The following is a 23,597-nucleotide window of genomic DNA, read 5'->3' on the forward strand; positions in this document are numbered from 1 at the left end:
TCCATTGATGTACTTACAAATTGTGAATGGAGGCTAGTGTAAATAATGCACGAATTGGTATGTGAATCACCTTGGGACTTCTCTATTGCTTTTAACCTCTTATCCATGGTGACGAAGGATTGGTATGTGAATGGACGAACTTGGTATTATTTGCTACATACCCTCCATAAATTAATCTTATTTTTTGAATATCTGCATAAATGCTTGAATAAATGCAATGCAAAATGTAAATGTAAATGCAAATAAAGGATACAAATGCAAAAGGTATTGATCCCAAAATAATTGTCCCTAGAACAATTCTCGAAGAACTGGTAATGTCTCGGTACTATGGGAAAGCAAAAATAAAAAATTATCTGGTTCTATCTTAATTGCTCAACTCCTGCAAGTGGTAGTATAATGAGTTGTCCTTCATCAGATTTGGGCACATTGAGAACCTTTAAAACTTCTACTTCATCTCCTATGGCATAAATTCGTTGAAATGGTTCACGATCTTTATCTATTGGCTTCAGTGTTAGAACTTCTTGAGTCCAGCTTGTTACCTCAGCAGGTAGACTGTCACGTTGCTTTGTTTTTCCCACTGAGGAATCCTTGAAATTCTGTCAAATCCAATGAAAGACATTATCGTTTCAAGAACCTTCTCAATGGCCAACTATTTTAGGGATCAATACCTTTGATGAGGTGTCATGTTTATGGAAAAAAATAAAGCACGACAAGACACGAAACAAGGCAAAAGAAAAATCAAGTCAATAGAAATGATAATCAAAGTAATGTAAATAGGTAAAAATAACTAAATATAACTCATAGATGATGCTACAAACAAAACACACAAAGGAAAGTAAAGTCCTAACCGCATGTGTTCTAGTTCTCTTAGGTTATCCACATGACTCTAGCGGGGTGGACTAGATTCTCTATATGACGGTTCGGTTCTAACAAGGGTTCCCAAACTATCCTTACAACCTACTAAGGTTAATAAGGACTTCGATTCTGGCCCATTACAGACTTACAAATCGAATTCAGTCTAGGGGATCACATCACTAAATGAGTGTTTCGGAAACCAATATACGGACAAACATTTAGAATGCTTTCCATAGGTACTTTGTCAGACCTATACGAGGAAAACCAATATTCCAAGGTGATGTGACGTTTTCCCCTACTTAGGCGAAACAGGACAAAGCTTTGGTATAGAGCTATGATATGCATCCAACAGTCCTAAATATTAAATCAAGAGAAAAGATTAACTAGAGAGAACATCTTTTTGAATTTTGAAAACAACATAATGAATCATAAATTAAATAAGTTCAAACTCAAATTTTGAAATTTCGAATATAAGGTAATCTACTTGTGGCTCGACTCTCAATTTTTGTTTTAGAAAATAAAAGTCCCCAATTGAGTTGCCAAGCTATCAACACCGTTTTTTGCTTGGGATGGGAAAAAAAATAGCGCGACTTGGGAGTTTTCTTTGAAAAGGTTTTGAAATGTTGAGAGTCGTCACCAATTATTTTAAGGTGTGATTGGAACATCTAAAATCAAGTAATTTTAATAAAACATTTTTATTTTATCAAAAATACCAACTTTTGTCTGCGAAAACCAGAAATAGGATTCGGGAGTCAGTTACGCGTAGGGAAGGATTAACACCCCCACATTGCCCAAAAATTGGTACCTAGTAGATTACCCTATATTTAAAAATAAAAAAAAATTGAGCTCAAAATTTTATTTAATTTAAAAATCATAATGGATGCCAAGTTTGGAAAAAGATGTTAGTTTACTAAGACCAATAACGACCACTCTCGAGCATGTAATGTGAAAGCTTCATTATTGATCTACATAAACGAACATTGCATTAAGGTTTGAAAAATCATGATATGGGGGTTTTGAAAAGGATGTCCATCTACTTCGGGAATTACCAGCGTTCACCCCTTGAACATTGCCTTAATTCTTAAAAATCAAATGCAATCAAACAATTAAGTTATTGAACATAATTATTCTAAATGGTTAATTAAGGCTTCCCCTAACATAAAGTTTTAATTTATGTAATTTAAAGAACCTAGGGGACTAAACCTAGAAATGGAAGCTCTATTAGTAACCCTATTTAATTTTAACCAGTTATTAAATCGAATAATCGAGATGATCTGAGCATTTAGGCAAGGCCGAACACATATTACTCCCTAAATTAGAGGAGTAAAGTGAAATTAAACTAATGTGAAGACTCTAACTAAAGACCTAATTAATTATGTTAAAAGAATACCTAATTCTAAAGTTCAAGGACTAAAGCGTAAGAATCCTAAATCTTAGGGTTGAATTAAAAGAAGTTTAAATCTAAGGCTAAAATTATATTAAATTAAAACTAACAGAATAATTTAGGGACCTAATTTTAATAAAACATCAAAATTCAACATGGTGACTAAATTGACATAAATAAAAATTAAGCATAAATAAATTAGAAATATGACAGTGATCAGTATACAAAAATACGCTTAAATTAGAGAGATTAAAACAAGGATTTTCATTTTAATGAACTTAAAATATACTAATAATTAAAAATGAAACATTAAGAGATCAGGACATTACAATTTAACCAAATACGAAAATCACAATACATGGATCACATCAAAAAAACACGGCTAATGTTCAGGGGCATAAACAAAATTAATCCTAAAATATTACCCTAGCTAACTAATAAGCACAGAAATGGAAAATATCAGGATAAGGACAGATTTCAAATTAAAATAAAATGAACAAAACATATGACAGATATGTAAAAACAAGGTAAAGATAGAAGGATATAAGTGCAATTAGCCCATAAATTTGTACTATATAATATACATTTTTTTGTTTAACATCATTTTTTCCCAAAAATCTAAAAAAAACTCTCGAGCCTCTTCCCGTTTGTACTCCTCAAACATCCCTTTCCTCATCCAGTCGAAAATCGTCGAACCGACACCACCGACGGTGGCCGGACCGACTGAAACTAGACTTAAAATTACCCACAAATCTTTTATCTTCACTCCGAACGCCAAACCCGAAGACCAAGAGCCCCAAACACTATACGTCTACATTTTCCCAACTCCGGCCACCACCTACGATGGCTGGAAAGACCAAAAGCTCACCCTCTAAAACCCTAAGCCTTCGATCTACTTATCCAAACCCGAATCTAAACCTATGAACTCTAAACAAACCCTCTAAGCAAGTCTAACCTAAACCCAAACTCTCATATTCACAAACTCTGGCGACCGTTGGCTTTCCTAAGAACTTCGGCGTCCCTCGCTCCCTCTCTACTCCGGCGACCCTTAGGTAAACTACTATTTTCCTTTTCTATTTTTTGAAAATCAAACATGCATGCCAAAAATGAGATGGAAACTACAAAAAATGGTTACCATCAGTTTTGATTTGATTTTTATGTTACTTGAAAGAATTCGATTCCAGAAAATGGGGAAGACCCTTGTATCGCTTGTATATTTCGAATGGTGGGAAAGGGGATCCCTTTTTACAATTGCTTTTGGGATTTTCTAGAACCCAATTTACAATAAAAATGACCAAAATGGAAAATTCTTTCCAACTTTTGCTTTCGTCCTCTTCTGTTGCATTTGACCAGGAGATTGTTTTTGCATCTGGTGTTTGCCAGGAATTGTCGGGCATTTGTTTTACCATGGCAGAGGGACCAGGGAGACCACTGCTGAGGCTTTTGCTGGTAGCGAGGCATGTGGATCGGGACCACTGTGCATCTCGTTGTTGATGAATGATGATGATTGAAGGAGCGAAGAAAGATCGAGACCATTGCTGGCGGCTGGAACATGAAGGGGGTTAGAATTTCACAAACCCTAGCTGTGACAGATCTGGAGTGTTGATAAAAAGTGATCCAAGGGTTGAAGTTTGGGGGCGACAGGAGCTTAGAATGATTGATGTTAGGGTTTTCAATTGATAGGGCTCAGGTAATGAGTTAATTGATTGGTTAACATGACATTTGGTGTATTTTGGGCTTGGTAAAGGTTTTGTAATTTGGACTGGGTTTTAAACATAATTGGGCTTTATTTTTTATTTGAATCTGGTTTAATTTGGTATTCGGGTATTAACAAAAAAAATGGTTACAAATTTTTAAATTTCAACATCAGCCCATGTTCAACCAACAGTAAACCGATTAAGCAAAGTCATGCCACCAACACCACCTGGATCACTGTATGATCGTTTTCAAGTCATTCTTCGATCACCTTCAATTAACTTAAGTTACTTGGAAAATTAGGGTATTACAAATCTTTCCTTATTTTCGGGTTGACTTTAAAAGTATTATAAAAACTACACGTTTACTTCACCTTTAGTAGATAAAAACCAGATAGATGTGTTGTTTGGTTTTTAACGACATGTGATCTGGGTTTTGTTTTTTCAAAGGTGTGATCTGATTGAATCTAATTAAATAGTTAGGTGGTTTAGTTGACACAATTGAAAAATCGGTCGTAAAAGTAAAATGGTTAAATAATTAAGCGGTCAATATTATAATTTACACTAATTTCTGAAAACCTGAGTCAATGAGCAAACTCTAAGAAACCTCAAATATAAAATAGAGTAAATTATACTATGATCACTTTTCATTTTGACCACAAATCTTTTGATTTTATCAATAAGGTCATTTAACTTTTTAAGTGTTGTAATCAAGCCATCAATAATTAACATTTAGTAGAGGAGATGTTATGATCGTTAAAAATTAGTATAATTACATATTTGATCCTTAATATTTACACATTCTTATATATATAATTCTAACTAATGACAAAAAAAATGAAGAAAGGGGTGAAAATACTAACGAGGGGGTTTAAATTTAAAATTTTAAGTAGGGATGAAACTATTTTAACCACTAAATCAAGTCACATATTTGAAGAAAAATTACAATAAATTTATATATTCTTAGTAAGAAAAATTACATTATTTTTAAATATTCTTAATATATGTTAATGTCATGAATAATTCTTAAGTTTTATTTATTGATATAATTTAATATTATTTATATTTGTGAATGTCAAATTTCAACCTTTAAATTATACAAATAAAATGATACATGCCACTCGTGCACACAATATTATAGGCAATACAAAGGTGGGCCAATTATTGCTGTAATCAAGATCCTGGAATTATAAAAAAAAAAAACCCTATAAATTATTGCATTTGGTTTTATCTAACTATCTGGATCCCAATCTCAACAAAATTATTATTCAATACCTTGTGCTATTCAAAGGTTCTTAAATGCGAGACAAAACCAGGTAAGCCAACCATATAGAAAGCGAGGCACCTGCATTTCTTTAAACTTTGAAAATGGTTTGGGTGTGTGGATAATGTGGCACCAAGGGAGGCAAAACTGGTGATGACTATTTAGGTTACATGCATAAATAAACACAGAAACGACAAGGCAACACGACACCTCATGCATATCTGATATTTCAATAATATTGATCAAACATTATTATATGAATCAAATGAGCCAAAACCATATTTGAATAGTTTATTATTTGAGCCTTGCCGGTGAAATGATGTGACAAGGTATCCGAATTCAAAGGACAAAGCCCATTCTGGTTCACATGGTGGTCACATTTTAGCTTTCGATACCCTTGCTTTGTTGTATAAATAGATATTGTTGTGGTTTGATTTAAAACAAGATTAATTCGAGCTCTGAAAGAGATAAAAGAAATGCAAATTAAAATGGCTAGCAAATACCATGTAAGATCAATTTGCTTGCCTTCGAGGTCACATCCTACGATTCTTAGAATGGAAGATGAGCTGAACCGGATCAAAACTTGGGAAGCATCGGCTTTATCGACATCAGTGTCGATATCTGCTGGTCTTTCGGGGCTTGAAGACTTGTATCAATGCATGGATGACCTTCTTAACACGACTTCGGTAAAACAAGTACTCTCGGTGCATCGACACGAGAAATGTGTCGATGAATTGTTGGACAGATACGTAAGGCTTTTAGATATTTGCGGTATTGAGAGGGATTACATGTTTCAGATCAAGGAACAGGTTCGTGTTCTCCAATCTTCTCTGAGGAGGAGGAAGGGTGTTTCGAGCATCGAGGATGGCATCCTTCGCTACACTTCCTTCAGGAAGGAGATGAGGAAGCAGGCGAAGAAAGTGATATTCAAGTTGAAGCAAATGGATGATAAACTCGATGCATCACCGTGCCTGGACCAGGACCATCATTTCTCGGCCGTGATTCGAATTCTGCGACAAGTTAATGTAACGAACACGTCCATCTTTCAATCCCTTTTCTCGTTTCTGTCGGCACCGGTTTCATCGAAGCGAACGAGATGGTCTCTGGTGGCGAAGCTGATGCATAAGGGTGTGGTAGCGTGTGAAGAGGAGCAAGATGTTGTTAATGAATTTGAAAGCGTGGACTCTGCGCTTTGCAGACATGCTTTTGATGTTGATAAGATGCAAATTGCACATAAAAGATTGGTGGCGTTGGAGAGTAGCATTGAAGGCGTAGAGAACAAATTGGAGTGCCTGTTCTGGAAGCTGCTCAGAGCAAGAACCTCTCTTTTGAACATCATTTCTCAATAGAATATTGTCATGGGTCCAAATCCTGGTGTGGCATCCAAGTTTTAGAGGACTTCCATTTCAGTCTACATCATACAAATTTTTGTATAGTTATACAACGAAACACAATTTCAAGTTTTGAGCTCCAAATTTTGATGTGTAATTATCTTTTTCTTTTATTTTGTCTTCAAAGATCATTATCTTAATTGATATTAGAGTTTTACTTGAATTTGATCTTATTAAAATTGATAAATATACAAAATCAAGAAAAAATAAAAGAAAATTCTAATTTAATTGAAAGTAATAAACATATTCTATAATATATTGATTAAAAATAAGAAACGTAGTTTGTGTAAATTTATTGCTATACAAGTTTTTTTTTTAGCACAAATCAAGCAATCTCGGTGATAAAGAAATCGTTGTTATTCTTTGAAGTCCCGAATTCGAGCATGTCAAATAGTTGATAGTTATCTTTGAACATATATTACCTTGTACATACCCCATAATATTAAAAAAAAGTTTTTATTATAATAAATTAATCATTTCTATAAAAAAATATTAAAAAAATAAATGTTAAATTAGTTTTGAAAATCCTCTTCTTCTACTATTTTTTAATATCAATAAAAAAAATTTACCCGTAATTTTGTCCCAAAAAAATGTTCTACGTAAAAAGAATAGCACAAGGAGGTTTGAACCTATCTACTCCATATAGGTGTCCTTATGGCGATTAAATCATATGAGTTTTAATTGGGGGGGGGGGGGAATGTTTTTGTACGAGGAGATGCACTTTTACATTGAAATGTTTATAAATAAAAACGGGCTAAAATTAAATAAAAAAATCTAAGTCTGTCTTTAATTAAAAAATGATTAAGAAAATAAAAATTACAGAAACAATATTGGAAAAGAAAGTGTTAACACTAGTACGGATTAAGTTGGATAACGATCAAGACACATATGTGTAGGTATTGTATTTAATCAATCAAATTTAAAAAAATATAAATTTAAATATTTATAAACGTCGATATCTAACTAATATATAAATTTTTTTAATAAAAGCCGTTAATATTATTTAAAAAGTGAAAATATCTAAAATTATAAAAAGATTTTACAGTTATCATCGAAAATTAAATACATAATTTTGACTTTTCATATAACATTGAAACTAGCCACTTTAGATTATATAAAGGTTATACATGAAAAATGTTAAAAACTCAATTAAGATACTTGAACAAAAATAGATACTAATAAATCTAATTGCATCGGCAAACGAACCATAAAAGAAAATTAAGATATTTAAAGAACATCGAGAACTGCAGATCAGAGCCAATGTCGTGAGAAACTATCCACAAACACAAAATCACGCATCCAAATTCGAACCAAAGGTCCATAGCAGAGAAGATCAACAAGATTTTGAATAAGCGCCATCTTGATCAGTTATGACGTCGTCCAATCCAACATAAAGAAAAACATAAATAAAAGAACGAACAAACGACCGAGAAAAAAATCGAAAAACATCACACATGCATATTTATTCTTATTAAAAAATAAAGAGAAAAAAGAATCAGTGATCGACAAGTAGCATCAAAGTCAGTGTCGTCGCCTATTAAAAATTAAAAAAATGATATAATCTATGAAAAATGATACAAACTCAAAGAGAAAGAAAAAAAAGGTAGACAAAGGAGACAGTGGTAACTAATATAGAAATTATTAATGATAAAAAAAGATAAATTTTATATTAATTAAATATTATTTTTTATAAGTATTTAAATATAACATTTATTATTTTTATTAAATAATTAGCGTTAAAAGTTCATACATACATGTGATTGTTAATTTGTTACTACCAAATCCAATTTGTATTCATTTGCGGTTATAACATGGAAGTAAGTGTGCATGTTTTTGTAATTTTATTTTCTTAATCGATTCCTGTTTTTCCTTTTCTTTTGTTTTCATCCTATAAATTTTATTTTCTTGATTGATTCTTATTCCTTTTCCTTTTCTTGCATTTACATCCTCGGTATCAAAATTGTCGGCATGTATTCACGATTTTAATAAAATTATCCATAACTATCATCAACTTTCTATTTTAAAATACACGCTCTAATTTTGATCCAACTCACAACGATTTAAATAAAGTTATATCTAATTAAGAACAAATTTATATAAAACCATTTATCTAAATATATTTCCCTAAATAATACTCAAATGTCCATATTTATTTAAAAAAATATTTTTCTTATTATTTTCATAATAAAGCCAAAATTGTGGTTTTTTTTGGTGCAATAGAGCAAACAGTGTAATTAATTAGTCCAATAGGACATATAGAAGTTTATCTAGGGATCTACGACATTTACTACTGTGACTTTGAATTCTTCATTTTGAGGTGACAAGTTTCAAAAAAAATTATTTAAACTTTTTACACGGATGTGATAAAATTAAATTAAAAATATACTTTTATTGAAACTCGTCACCTCGACGTGATGAATTTGAATAAAAAATATTAATTTGATAAATTAATTAACTCAACGTAACGAGTTTCTTGAACAACGTAACAAATGTTATAGATTACAAAATAAACTTCTTAAGAAAAAGAAATCCAAAATTGTTTGAAACTGAGAGTGTGTTTGGTTCACGGAATATAAGATTACCAGTGTGAATAAAATATTATCAGGGAATAGGATTACTGAGAATGTTGTATTTTGTGTTTGGTTGGTTTAGAAGGAATGTAATATTACCTTGTTTGGTTAAAAAAATAAAAGATTATTGGAATATATATTTGACCAAATTGTCCTTATTATATATTTATTTTTTAACAAGTTGAATTCTACTATAATATTACTATAAAATATTTATATATTTTAAAAAAAAACTAAATTCATAATATTTATATAATTTTTTTACAAAACTAAAAATATAAAAATATTTAATGAAAGGGTAAAATTTTATTTTAACCCCTGAACTTCATATAAAATTTTAATTATAGATTTTTTTTGTAAATATAAAATAATTTAAGGATAAATTTGTAATTTAACCTTCGTAGAATTTTTATTATTCAATGAAAGAAGAATTATATTTTTGAAAAAAAAAATTTAAGGGCATTTTAGTTCAAAACGCCGATAATGTTACAATACATAAGGGAATGAAGGTAATGACATTCCCGGTAATATACCCAAAAAAATCTACTATTAGTAATAAAATATTACCGGAAATGACATTTCCGATCAGACCAAATGAGAGAATATGAATTCTATTCTTAGAAAAATTTCATATTTCCCCATCTAATCGTCACCAGAAGGGTATGGTCTGAGTTTGGTGGAATGGATAATAACAGAATAATAATGAATTATAGGTTGATAGTATGGGGTTTTTAATTTTACTTTTCTGACACCGTTTGACCAATATTTCCAGAACTAGCACCCTTTCTGCTGAGTTGGTAAAGGCGCGTCCCCGGGGGCGCGCTTTACCCGTGTTGTTCGCTGAGTTGGATGCCACGTGTGAAAGGCGCGTCCCCGGGGACGCGCCTTTGCCAACTCAGCAGACACATATTTTGTTTTATAATAAATAGTTTATTTTTATTATTATTATAAATTAATAATATATTATGTAAAATGTTTCGATTATAATGTAAGAATTATCAAGTTTCGAGTATTTTTGATTTTGATTATCGATCTATTAATTTTATTAGTTAATTATTTAAATGTTATCAATCTAGTCATCTCATATTAATATTTTAACGAAAATATTGATGCATAAGTTAATAAATTAGTATAATTACATATTTAATCTCCAAGACTTACATATTTTATAAAATTAGTCTTATTGAAAATTTAATTTAATAAATTTAATCCTCCAATCAGAACATGAAATGTGTCATCGTATACATAAATTTTTTAATAACTTTTAATTTGTTTAATTTAATATTTTTCTCTACTTAGAAGGTGGAATTAGTATTATATTTTAAAAAAAATTATAACTAATAATATTAAATATTATATTAAATAAATATATTAAATATATTTATGTATTTAAAAGTTAAAAAAAATTATTTAGGTGTACATACATTGACAAATTATATAAATGCAATAACATTAAATTATTAGAAATAAAAACATTCATTTAAAAACATTAATTACATAAGAGTTAACGGTTATATGATGATAACAGAGCTGGACATTTTTTCTATTGTGCCCGATGTTTCTACAATGCCCACATCGTTTTGTTCTGTTGACTTCTCCGAATATCCATATCACAATGTATTCTAGTAGATTTTGGACGACCTGAGTCCCTTAATAGCAATGGATCTGGTACAATTGTAAGCCAAGTTTGAATCTCATTTGGTCTCTTTCGTTTCCTATGGGCGGAAACTCAAATTCATATACCTTGAAAACTTGTGAAAGTTGGTATACGGGATCAACATAATTTTTGTAGTCCAAATGCGAATGTGAGCAAGCAGCAATGACATGAGAGCATGGATATTTGAGTGCTTGAAAGAAACCACAATCGCACCACCTCTCTTGCAGATCAATATCCAATCGCAACAACATTTCGTTTTCCATTATAACTGTAGACAAAACAATATAATTAGCAAAAAAAATTAATAATTCTAAATAAATAATAATTATAAATATTATTTTAATAAAAAATAATATTTACATAAATATATTAATATAAAAAATAATAACTATTTAAAAAATACTAATATAAAAATAAATTTCTTACCACTAATAACAAATTTAAAACTCAAATAGTTGGAGAATTTGAGTTATAAGAGAGGAGAAGATGATTTTGGTGTGAAGAATGAGTGAGGGTTGAGGGGGTTTATATAGGGGAGGAGGAGGGGTAGTTAGGAAAAACGGATGGGGGCATTTATGACATTTAATGGAAGGCGCGTCCCGGGGATGCGCCTTCCACACGTGTCTGCTGCGTTGGCAAAGGCGCGTCTCCGGGGACGCGCCTTTCACACGTGGCATCCAACTCAGCGAAAACACGGGTAAAGCGCGTCCCCGGGGACGCGCCTTTGCCAATTCAGCAGAAAGGGTGCTAGTTTTGAAAATATTGGTCAAACAGTGTTAGAAAAGTAAAATTAAAAACATGGTAATTTAGCCTGATAGTATGAAAATGAAATGATGAAGCTTCTTGGCATTCTAAAATCCCATATGGATCTAGGACAGAGGTAGGTATAGGTCAAAAGAAAAGGAAAGATATTTGCATTGGGACATTGCATCTGCAACTAAAATTCGACTTAAATGTTAGGCCCACTTCTTGAATATATTTAAGACATGGTCTTGACAGCCGTCATCTCTATTATTTGGTTTTAAATTATTTGCCTAATGGCTGCCTCCAACCTTATTTCTTCCAGGAAAGGTTGTCCACTTCTCTCCACGTGTAAACCTACGAAAAGGACACTCGCACGTGTCAAAACATATAGCATTTAGAAGTTCCACATATACTTTTCTTGATTAACCTTTACTCAAAAGTGTTGAAGCTCCTTTGTTCGATAAGATATGGCATATCTGCTCCCTGTTTTCAAAGCAAAAGAATAACACCACTTTTGTTAATATAGGTAAGATAAAATCCACATTTCAAATCCAGGCGAGCTGGCCAAAATCCATAACGAGATCCTGCTCAATGTAGTAGCATTCATGTACCCATATAAACATGTTATCTGGCAAGTCTATTCTTATTATTATGAGGTACCACTCGTACAACATTATTATAAGGTCCCAAATCCCTTTTTCGGATCTTAAATCACATAGTTTCAGGGTCCTGCATGGCCCCATTTTTCTTAACAGAAAAATCCAGGTCGGCGTTCGACAATGGTGATGGTGCATTGTTTGATGCATTTCCAGAAATGTGTGACAGAAAAAACAGAACCCCAAGAGTCAGATACACCGTATCAGAATCAGAACCCTTGGGTTTTTAATAAATAAGGCAAGTTTATCATTATAAGTCCTTTCTTTATGGTGGGATATATGGCGACGACATAATGTGTTCTACATGAAAATTACCCCACAATATCATCATCACATGCATTCCACATTGGTGCATGGGCCTACGCCCCATAGTGATTTCTGGCTGCTTTCCATCTCCAACTCTTTTGGTATAAATAAATGCTAATGGATGGTTATCATTTCAACTTGATTAGCTTTCATCTTAGAATGAACAGAGTGACAATGGCTGCTTTCTCCTCAAAGTCTACGAAAAAACACAATGTCCGGTCCGTCAGCTTCCCTGCTCGATCGCATCCGACGACGCTTCGATGGAAGAGGAGCTGAATAAGCGTAGGTGTCGGCAGGGTGGTTCATCGTCATCGAATTCCGAAACACTTTGCACCGGTCTATTCGGCCTAGCCGAATTGTATATCTGCTTAGAGGATCTTCTGAATTTGCCCCTCACTCAGCATGCTTTAGCTCAGCATCACAATGAGGAATGGGAGAATGCATTGCTGGATTGTTCGTTGAAGCACTTGGATCTATGCGGTAACACGAGGGATGCCGTCCTGTCGATGAAACAAAGTGCTCGAGAACTTCAATCGGCTATTCGACGAAGAAAGGCAGGGGAGCTAAGCATTGAAAGCAATATCAGTAGTTACATCACCTGTAGGAGGAATATGAAAAGGGAAATTGCCAATGCTCTTGCATTATTGAAGCAAATGGACGATATATTCGGTGACTTTCCCCTGTTAGACCAAAACCGTCATCTGTTCGCGATCACCGAGTTGCTTAAAGAAGCAAACCTGATCACTGCTTCCATCTTCCACACCTTACTCTCATTCCTTTCTTCATCGAGGCTGTGGTCAAAGCCCTCGAAGTGGTCATTGGTTTCGAAGTTGGTGCGGAAGGGTTCGACATTGTGCGAAGACGAGCAGAAAGCAAACGAATTAGACAGAGCCGATGTTGCAGTTAGCAACTTACTGCTGCAGGGCTCGAAAGAGGACTCCAAGGAAAAGAAATTCCAATCAGCACTGGTGAATTTGGAATGTTTGGATGCTGTGTTTGAAAGTTTTGAAGATGGATTAGGGCGCTTGTTTAGGAGCTTGCTCCATACTAGGGTTTCTTTCCTAAACATACTTTCTCATTAGGATTTGTAATGTCCTCCGATCTATTGGGATTTGAGAGGTGGATCAACAACACTGACATGTAATCTGACATGTCTTGCCTGCGGGAGACTATGTACAGTTGTTATAGGGTGCAATACTTCAGGCATTGCTGGAGCACCATTTGTACATTTTGTTAGGTTCCATCACTGATTTTTCTTGCAATGGAGACAGTAATCGATTTAGATATACGTGTTGTGTTCAAAGTTTAAACGATTCGAGCGTCCTTTCAAATAGATGAAGCACACAACTTTTATGAAATGGAGCTTCTGCTCAACAAAATGATGCATCTGTTGGCTCTAAGCATTGAAATGCTCCGACTCCAATGTCATGTTTTTGGATGAATAAAGAAGATACACGAGGCAGTTTAAATCTTGGTTGACAAAATTTCCAAGTTCTTCTACACATCGGACAATAAACCACCACTAAAACGTGAACCTGACTGTCGTCAGCCAACCATATATCTACTAAACTAGAATGATTGCTTCTATACGACCTCACATTAAATCATTAAATGTTTTTGCTGAATGATACATTGTCCTATAATATCAGCCGCAACGACAGGTTAAAACATCTAAGCAAGTGTAAGGCCTCGACTTTTCTTCAAGTTCTTGCGGAGAGGGTAAAGATTCCAAACTGTAAATGCTGCTTCGTGCACAGCAGAACTCACGTAAATTTCTGCAAACCCCTTTACTAAATGGAAATACTCGTTCCGGAATCCGCCTGCATATAATGAAAGTGGCAACCAAGTCCAAGTATGCTTTCAACACACAGTCAATAACTTGATAAACATTCAATCTGTGCTTAAAGAAAATGTCCCGACCATCTTCACTTCGTACCAACAGATAATTAAAAAAAAATGTGTTCTATCAAAATCAATCATGATAGTCTGTTGATTTGTAGTTGATAATCCATTGGTATACATAAACACGGCATCGTGCACAATTTGCATGATGCAAATAGAACGAAGAGAATAAAACCACCAACTTACCTTAGATATGGGATACGCCTGCGTCTAACGAGTTCGTATGTAGTCTGATTTGTCAAAACAAGATAGCTGCATGAAAAACAAAGGTCCCCAAAATAAAGCAGTGCCCATGGTAAACATTAAAAACAGTCATCAAAATCAGAAATGCAATGCTAAAAAAAAGAGTAAAAATGACAACTTACCTGTGAAAGAGCAGCAGTAATAGTAGAAATAATAGGGAAATTGACAAGGCGACCAAAAATAGAATCATGATGGCATCCTTCCACCTGTCAACCAAATGTTTCCAAGTCAAATTTTCAGAATACAAATGCTCTGATCGAAAGTAAAAGTCAAATAATCCATATTTAGCCACTAATTGTTTAGCACCATAAAATATTGGACTGTCATACCAAGATGGTAAAGGAGAAGTTACTTTAGTAATATAACATACCAAGCCCTTGAAATATTGGCCTTCAGGAACGAAATGTACAAGCTGCCAGTCCAAAGGCACAATGCTGTCTCTTCACAAATATACCACCTGAATTTATAGAATTGTGAGAGAAGACAAATCAGTTCCAAATTGAAAATATATTTCAACTATATGAATTTATTAAAATAGATGAAAAAATAATCAATTCATAACAGAAATGGGAAAGAAAATCCTCTGTCGATGTATTTAATGGGTTTATGATGAGTAACTTTTTTTATGTTTGAGCAGCCTTCTCGTTATAGATACCTTATGCCATGGTAACTCACAAATGTTTACAAACTATAGGTAAGGTCATAAAGAACATGTCAAAGTTGATGTAGACTCACCAAAATTTGCAATGATTATCTCGGCCAACACATGTTCCAAGCCACACACAATGATGATCGAACTGAATAACACATTTATCACAATCATGGCAATGCTTTGCTCGTGGTGGCTGCAGTTGTACAAAGAAGCATATCACATGCCATGTAATGTACTACTAAGTGTAGGCAAAAGTAACATCCAAAAAGATAGCTTAATAAACAGAAGTGATTCTTTATAATTTTTGCAATGAACATCCAATCTAAAGCAACAATATGAGTTGTATTGCATGAATTACGTGGACCTCTATGCTCACCATCAAAGCTACAACTATTCAAACATGCATATTTCAAATGCTAGACACTATACAAAGTCAACAATAAACCTCCACATCTAGGTAAGTAACACAACAAAAGCAGAGGTCATCATGAGGTCCTGATTCAAAGATAATGAGTTGTATTGCATGAAGGACATAAAAGTTACATTTCAATACCTGCTCAACATTACAATAGGAGCAAGTGCAAGATCTGCAAGATACAAAAGAGAGTCAGTAATTTCGTAGTATTCAATAAATTCTACATAACTGCATTCTACTTGGTGATTTGCAAGACGCGACTCAGATTAAACTCAAGCTTATGGGGTTAAAACAAACAAAACATCAAGATTCATATGCATTGGTCTATAGTAGACAGGCTTAGAAATATAAAAGTAAAACTAGCTAGGAAAAAGAGGTTAAATCCTTCAACCTGAACTTTTAAGATTTGTAAAAGCAACAAGCATAAGAATGTTAAAGGCAAGAGCTGCAAGAGATACATGAAAGAAAATATTGTAATTGCTTAAATTCGTTGGCACTTAGCACCCATGCAGATCTACAAACATAAATTCATTGAAAAGGTAATTGAAAGAGATTATTCAGAGTCAATAGTGTTTTATATACCTAATAGATGTTCCAGGGGGATACATTTCCATCACCAACTTTGTCCAAGATGAGGGAATACTCCCTTGAAGACTTCTACCCGATTGACTCCCTTCAACAGAGACAATCAAGCTTCCATTTTTGCTTGAAGCAGGCTGTCTTTGCTTAAACATCATAAGAACATGATAATAGTAAGATTCCAAGCATAAATCCACTTCTATTGCTGTTAGATCATTCTAGCCAGAATAATTTAGTTCAAACTTCTAAAAGATGGAAGAAACAAAGAATGGAGAAGGACCAATAAAAATGAAAAAAAAGATGCTTACTTTGAGGCCACTGACGACTTCTGATATATCACATTTGTCTCATTAACAGCTCTCATTACATCAACGACATAACTAAAAGCAGAAAACAACAAAGAGAATAAAAAATATTAGAGTAAGAATGTAATAAAATATTTTATACAGTTCAAAACTGTGATCTACAAAGCATAAGCTCACTGATATTTACCCGGGAGAAGAGCTAGAAGTAATAAAGTATTGCACCAATGTGGCAAAAAGCAACGACAAATATAAAGCTGTGTACCTGAGAAAATGAAGAAAGAATTAATAGAAGGTTCCACATACATGTGCTATAAAGTTCAAGAGAAAATACTGAAGCGAGTTGGAAAGAAATAACATAAAACATCATAACATCTAGTTAAGGAAGATGCATTTTTTAATGCTTTATTTATGGATGTTCTTAATTCTTATGCTATACAGGCATTATGATGAGGTTAAAGTGGTTATAAAAGAATGAACAAAAGGATCAAACTTTATATTTTCAAAGCAGAAAATATAACTAATTGCAGTGAATGAAGTCCGTTATACATACCAGGGTTCTTTTCTCGTTTTATCGATCAAATCGTCATCGAAAAGAAAGAGAGTGCCGACGAATATCAGATGCAGCATCACCAATGTCACTTTCAAACCCAACAATGATCTCCGAGCTTAGAACCCATCATCAGAAAATCCAAATTAATGACAAGAAAAACGCTAAAAAGTCGTGAAAAATAGAAAAACTATTCGAAATAACGGAAAGCCATAAACTAATTATCCGCAACTCAACTGAATTATGCAAAGTAAAGAGCTTATTTGTTGCAGGAAAAAATAGGGTACCATCGGAGAGACAAGGGAAGCAGCGGGAGAGAGCTCGATCGCGAAAAGAGCGACATACACCTACGACCGTCGCCATCAAACAAACCCACCCAGGAACAACAAAATCTTCAAATTTCAAATCAAATCAAATCACTAAACGACACCGGTTATAGCATCAGAATGGTCCTGGTAAAGTTATCATTTTGGCCTTTTTCTTTTAATTTCAAAGGATAAGGAAAGTTAGGAGCAGATTAGAAATGTGGATAAAACCAAAATCAAAGCAGAAAAGAAAAGAAGAGCGTGCTCGTGGAAGATTGCATTTGCAGTTTGAATGGAAAATCAAAGTGCAGCTGTCGGTCAGATAATTGTATACTATTAGGTATTTACATAACAGCCCATGAAGTTTTGTAGGCCCAATAAATAAACCAACCTGTCCAATCCAATGCTACAATCCGTAGTTATAATTATACATTTAATTTATATTACGTATTTTATCAATTTTATTTTAATAAATTTATTTTTCTAATCACATCCCATTAGTGATCAAATATAGTTACAGTAAATTTTTTAACTGACATGTTACCATCTTCATTACTATTAAATATTGATAATATAACTAACATCATTGAAATAATTTAATTAATAAAATTAAAAGATCGATTATTGCTCATTATTAAATGATCATGAATATAATTTATCTTTATTAAAATTTATCCACTAACTTCCCTAAAGACTTGGCTGCTAAATTGGATAAGTCCCAAATTGTAGATGTTAAAATTAGATTTAAATTTAATGAAGTTAACAGATCCCTTTTAATGGTGTTAAAAATGAGCGCTGATTTTTTTTTAATTAAAGAAGTAGGGAGACTACATTCTAAGTAGAGGGACTGAATTCCAAATCTTTTAAGACTACGAGGACTTGAAGTATATTTTATCTTTTCTTTCCTTAGAAAAAATATACACAGCTTTGTCGAGAAATAACAATTTCATTGATATTTTACTGGGATTTTTTTTTTCATTCTTCCCAATCAGATTGAATGAAATGCATTGAATGAATGCTTGGTTGGTGACCATGTCCCAGAAAATAGTCCACAGTACCACTTAAAGCTTATGTTAACCGCGCATGGCAAGCAAATAAGTTGAGCAGTAAAGTTTTAAGCAAAGTCTTGAGTGACATTTTAGCGGCTGGGTTTAGGGACACAATGTAAGCTCAATTCCAGGACTGCTCCTCTCATACACGAATTACAAGAGGGATCAAATATGTACCATTATCATCATATCTTCCAGCTTCCTAAATTTGTTATAAGACCAATGCTACCTTCTACGTCCCGTGAGTGCGAGAAGCCGACTTCATCCTTCAAAATCTTAGCCGGAGCAAACATGCCTTCTGTAAGCGCTGTACAAATGCCGGTGTAGATCAGTCTGCTTATCCGTTGAATTCAAACCCGGATACCTCAGCAAGTTTTTCCAATTCCATCTCTCTACTCAAAACCTGGAAAAAGGCAACATTGTATGTGAGTATATGAGAACAGAAGCAATTCTGAATGACAAGTTTACGATCCATGACACGATAAATATAATACAGATGAGGAAACATTGCAAATTGCAATGAAAAGATGTATTTGGAAAATATAAGGTCGAAAGATTTCGAGAATTACAAAAGAGAAAGATTTCCTCACCTGACCATTGATAACCCAGGTTGGGAATCCTTCTAAATGTGTATCTGCACATGCCTTGATCATTTTAGTTCCTGTCTTATATCCATCGGGAAAGCATTCGACATAGTCCAACAACTTTGCTGTCTCACGCCCAAACACCTGCATCCGAAAGAGAAATCAGTGCTGATGAATGCCATACTTATAAAAGAATCAAAGGCACGGACATTCCCATTATATGTAAAGCAGGAGATTATATATTTAATGTACCTACTCTGTAAGAAAAGAAGCATTAGATTTATCTTTCCAATCAAATCTAACATGAGAAGCCAAGAAGCCAAGTATAATAGGAAAGCAATAATATCCAGCTATGCCTGCAAATTTTAGAGACTAGGAGTGACTTTATTCCCAAGGAGATTGATGAAGCCTAGAAGAACTAGCTCTATATAAATGCATATAGATAGTTAAATACCCCATAGATGAGGGCGTAACCACTGTTGAGGACATATCCGTAACTGCAACCAACGAGAGGGTAAAAGCATCGGAACCGGAAAGCTTGAGGTAAGTCAAGTAGGCAGTTTCAAGAAGACCGACGGCACCAATCCCCGCACGCCAATTATAAGAGTAATTGCAGATATCGTTTCAGCTTCTGACTCAGTCTGTTGACTCGGCCATGGAGATGAACACTTTAGTGGAACCACATGCAGTATCCGAACTGGCGCTTCCTTCTTCAATAAAGGGGAAAAGAGGAATTAAGTAAGGATTAAGGATTAGATTCAAGCAAGGAGATAGAAAGAGAGCGATGGGGAGAAGAAGTGTACTTTGAAATGAAATGGAGACGAAATGAATGCAGGAGAAGAGACAGGCGGAGAGCAGCGATACAAGATTTGAGTTTGAGAAGCTGATAAACCAGTGAAGCTTGCCATTTCTTAAATGCCCAGATTCCGGGAAGATGTAACAAGCTCAACGCAAGGGTTCATTTCTTAGAAAATCTGAAAGACAAGTTCTCAGATATCAACCACACGGGCTGTGAAGTCGTGATGGTGCAAGCTAGTTGCTCAAAGGACGTTGAAGAGGAAAGGGCACAAAGATTACCCTGAAAACGCCCACACCCAATCAGTATAGTGCATGGATTGGATCATTGGGCTCAATGTGAAGATGTGAGCGAACGAATTTACCCAGGAAAAAATCCACCATGAAATGAAATCAACTTTAGCCCAAATAAACATCTAACGTCAAGTTAGAGGGAGACTTTAATTTAGCATTGCTTTTAATGATTGTTTTTTAATAGATAAATATGAGATAAAATGACACATAAAGAAAAGTGGCACATAAGCCTCCCTCATGCTGAGCATCTTTGTATATCAGGTATCGTTTCTGTTGATTGAAGGCAGAAATTACAATTTTTAGAAAGCAAAGGCTTGTATAATTATCATTTGAACTGTTTATGAGACGGTTCTTTTGTACTTTTCTTTATCTTCTTTCTTCGTTTTTGGTTCTCTGCAACACTCTAGAGTTGAGGGTTATTACCCTATTTTCTTCTTCAGCTGATTTATCTCGACGGAAGTAGAAGTCGAAGATTCGGATGAAGACGAAGAATGTGAAGGGGATGATATTCCGACAATCAAAATCCCCCAAGAGTTAAAAGAAAAACTGAGAAAACCTTGGAGAAAGGCGTTCATTATCAAGATTCTGGGCAAAACAATGGCTTACGAAATCCTCATTAGCAGAGTGACAAATCTATGGAAATTGGAAGGTAAGTTCGAATGCATCGATCTTGGCTATGATTTCTATGCTATTAAATTTCAAAACATTTTTAGATAGAGCAAATGTTCTTATGGAAGGCCCTTGGAAAATATTGGATGGAAAATATTGGATCACTATATCACGGTCCAAAGATGGCGTCCTAATTTTGTGGCAGCAAACGCAAGTATTCCCTTCACGGCAGTCTGGATTCATATCCCTGGTCTCCCAATTGAGTACTTTGAGGAAAGTGTTTTGTGCAATATAGGAAGACTGGTTGGAAAGCCCCTTAAGAGTGATTTTTATACAGCTTGGTCAACAAGAGGGCGTTTTGCAAGAATATGTGTGGAAATCGATCTAAATACTCCTTTACTGTTAAAAGTGCGTATAGGAAATAAGGTCTATGATATCAAATACGAGGGATTGCATTCTATCTGTTTCAATTGTGGTGTTGTAGGTCATATAGCCACTGATTGCCTGGTGAATCAGAAGGAAACTCCTATTGCTAGGGAAGTCAACAGTGAACCACAAAATCAAGATCAACAAAAAAGACAAGAAAAGGTGGGAAACGAGAAAATTCAATAGGAAGAAAAAAAAAAATTATTAAGGATAGATACGAACCTTGGATGTTGGTTCAAATGAGACAACGTGGATCAAGAATTAATCCTAAAAATCAAAGAAGTAGAAGCCAAGAACCAAGCTGAAACAATAGATTTGATAGTTTGAATAACTCTGGTGAAGAAGATTTCAGGAAGGGTAAAGAGAAAAACATCCGAACTCAAGAAGTTAATGTGAACAGCAGTGTACCTGGAAGATCAACAAAAAAACTATGAAGTCCATACAACGTGAAGAAAATAGTAATAGAATCAGAGGTAATAATTTGGCAGGAAGCTCAGGTGAAGATAACTCTAAGGCAAAAAATGATAAACCCCAGTCCCCCAATTTTCCTGCAAAAAGAGATGAACAGGGCAAGACACAAGGGAGTAAGCTTAAATGGGAGAGTAACCAAGCTACTAGTCTGGAACCAATTACGGAAAAGGAGACAATTACGGGAAAACAGGGGCAGTCCTCAATGGATATAGAAAATGACCTAAATCAAACAGATAGCCAAGATGCGTTGGAAATGGAAGCCAAGCCAGTTGGTTAGGAACAAACATTTATGATAAACGAGATGATGGGCATAGAGGAAAATAACAACAACAAATTTCCTAAATGAAGCTTATCTCTTGGAATTGTCGAGGTGTAGGGAATAATGATTTTATTAGAAACTGTAGGGAATTGATTCTGGATGAAAACCCAACCATCATTTGTCTACTGGAAACAAAAGCTAAGGCAGGTATTGGCTCCGTACTAGAGAAAAAACTGAAATTTGATACTCATTTTGAGGTCCCATCTCAGGGCCTCCGAGGAGGGTTGATTCTTCTGTGGAACACACGACATCATGAGATTATGATTCGGCAACATACTGATCAAGCTATTCATGCTGAAATTCAAGAGAATGGTAATAAATGGTTACTCTCCACAGTCTATGTTCAACCTCATTCTAACAAAAAAGATGAGTTTTGGGAGAATATATACAATTATTCTATAAATGTTAATAAACCTTGGATGATGGTGGGAGATTTTATTGATTTTACAGCATCTGATGAGCGTGTTGGCAGCAACTCTGACCGCATGGAGCGCATCTTAAAGTTTCGGGACCGCTGGAATAGGTGTAATCTCATGGATGTTGGGTATGTGGGCAGTAAATTTACCTGGACTAGACACCTTCATGGGAGAGTTACCTTTCAGGAAATACTTGACCGTTTGTTTCAGAATATTGATATGGCTGAGCTTTTTCCAAACCTCAGAGTGGTTACCCTAACTAGAGTCTATTCTGACCATAACTCGATCCTTGTTAACACAGACTTGAGAATTCCAATTAACAAGAAAAACGTCCATTCAGATTTGAAGCAGCTTGGCTTACTCATGAAGAGTTCAATATAGTTTTTAGTTCAGCCTGGGATAAGAAGAAAGATTCGCTTGTCAATGCGGTGGAAGAAACAAAGAATACGATCATTGAATGGAATGATACTACGTTTGGGGAACATTTTTAAACGCAAGAAAACCTTGATTAAACGTATTCAAGGCATTCAAAGATCTCCACATTATTTATATTATGCTTATCTTCAAGAACTGGAAATGGCCCTCGACACTGAGTATCAGCAGGTGTTGACTCAGGAGGAAATCCTTTGGTTTCAGAAAGCTAGACTGGACTGGATTTTGAAAGGTGAAAGGAACACTAATTTTTTCCATCTTACCACTATGGTGAGGTGGAGATATAATAAAATAGTGGGTTTATTCATAGGAAATGGATGGATAACATAAAAGCAAACACTTTGCCAACACGTCTACAAGTATTATAAGCACTTATTCGCTGGTAAAGAGTATGAGCAGCTCTCAACGGATTATGATAGGTTCATGCCCAGATTGAATGAAGATGAAAAGACCGAGTTAAGTAACCATGCCACAATGGAGGAAGTTAGAGAAGCCTTGTTCTCCATGAAGGGTTTGAAAGCTTCGGGCCCTAATGGCATTCAACCAATTTTTTATAAACAGAATTGGGACACTGTTAAGAACACTATACGAGATTTTGTTAATACAACTATGGATCTAGGAAGGATGTATACAAAAATTTTGAAAACTTTCCTGGTGCTTATACCGAAGAATGCTGCTGCTAACAACATTACTCAGTTTCGCCCTATTAGCTTATTGATCACGTCCTACAAAA

At 34.4% G+C, this 23,597-nt stretch overlaps 3 protein-coding genes and 1 pseudogene across 4 annotated transcripts; 2 read left to right on the plus strand and 2 right to left on the minus strand.

The window, feature by feature from the left end:
* Window positions 1-775: 775 nt before the first annotated feature.
* Window positions 776-17,720, minus strand: LOC120216253 (protein S-acyltransferase 10-like). 2 transcript variants are annotated; one of them, XM_039213733.1, is made up of 13 exons: window positions 17,452-17,720; window positions 17,168-17,282; window positions 16,805-16,879; window positions 16,621-16,692; window positions 16,316-16,453; window positions 15,872-15,905; window positions 15,402-15,511; window positions 15,037-15,123; window positions 14,789-14,872; window positions 14,610-14,675; window positions 14,134-14,341; window positions 9,750-9,755; window positions 776-787 (listed from the first exon to the last, which is right to left on the minus strand). In XM_039213733.1, exons 1-11 carry the CDS (start codon window positions 17,525-17,527, stop codon window positions 14,167-14,169), a joined length of 1,032 nt encoding a protein of 343 aa, XP_039069664.1. In that variant the 5' UTR covers window positions 17,528-17,720; the 3' UTR covers window positions 776-787; window positions 9,750-9,755; window positions 14,134-14,166. The 2 variants fall into 2 exon arrangements, with proteins under 2 accessions (XP_039069664.1, XP_039069665.1); XM_039213734.1 differs by lacking the exon at window positions 17,168-17,282.
* On the plus strand, window positions 5,686-6,546 carry LOC120216170. The gene has a single exon (XM_039213671.1). The coding sequence runs from the start codon at window positions 5,686-5,688 to the stop codon at window positions 6,544-6,546; it is 861 nt and encodes a 286-aa protein (XP_039069602.1).
* LOC120216171 lies at window positions 12,293-13,603 on the plus strand. The gene is made up of 2 exons (XM_039213672.1): window positions 12,293-12,403; window positions 12,680-13,603. The coding sequence occupies exons 1-2, from the start codon at window positions 12,293-12,295 to the stop codon at window positions 13,601-13,603; spliced, it is 1,035 nt and encodes a 344-aa protein (XP_039069603.1).
* A 1,135-nt stretch (window positions 17,721-18,855) lies between the features above and the next one.
* LOC120216172 lies at window positions 18,856-20,158 on the minus strand (annotated as a pseudogene).
* Between the last annotated feature and the right edge of the window lie 3,439 nt (window positions 20,159-23,597).

Source organism: Hibiscus syriacus, unplaced genomic scaffold (genome assembly GCF_006381635.1).
Source record: "Hibiscus syriacus cultivar Baekdansim isolate YM2019G1 unplaced genomic scaffold, ASM638163v2 tig00110159_pilon, whole genome shotgun sequence".
NCBI lineage: Eukaryota > Viridiplantae > Streptophyta > Magnoliopsida > Malvales > Malvaceae > Hibiscus > Hibiscus syriacus.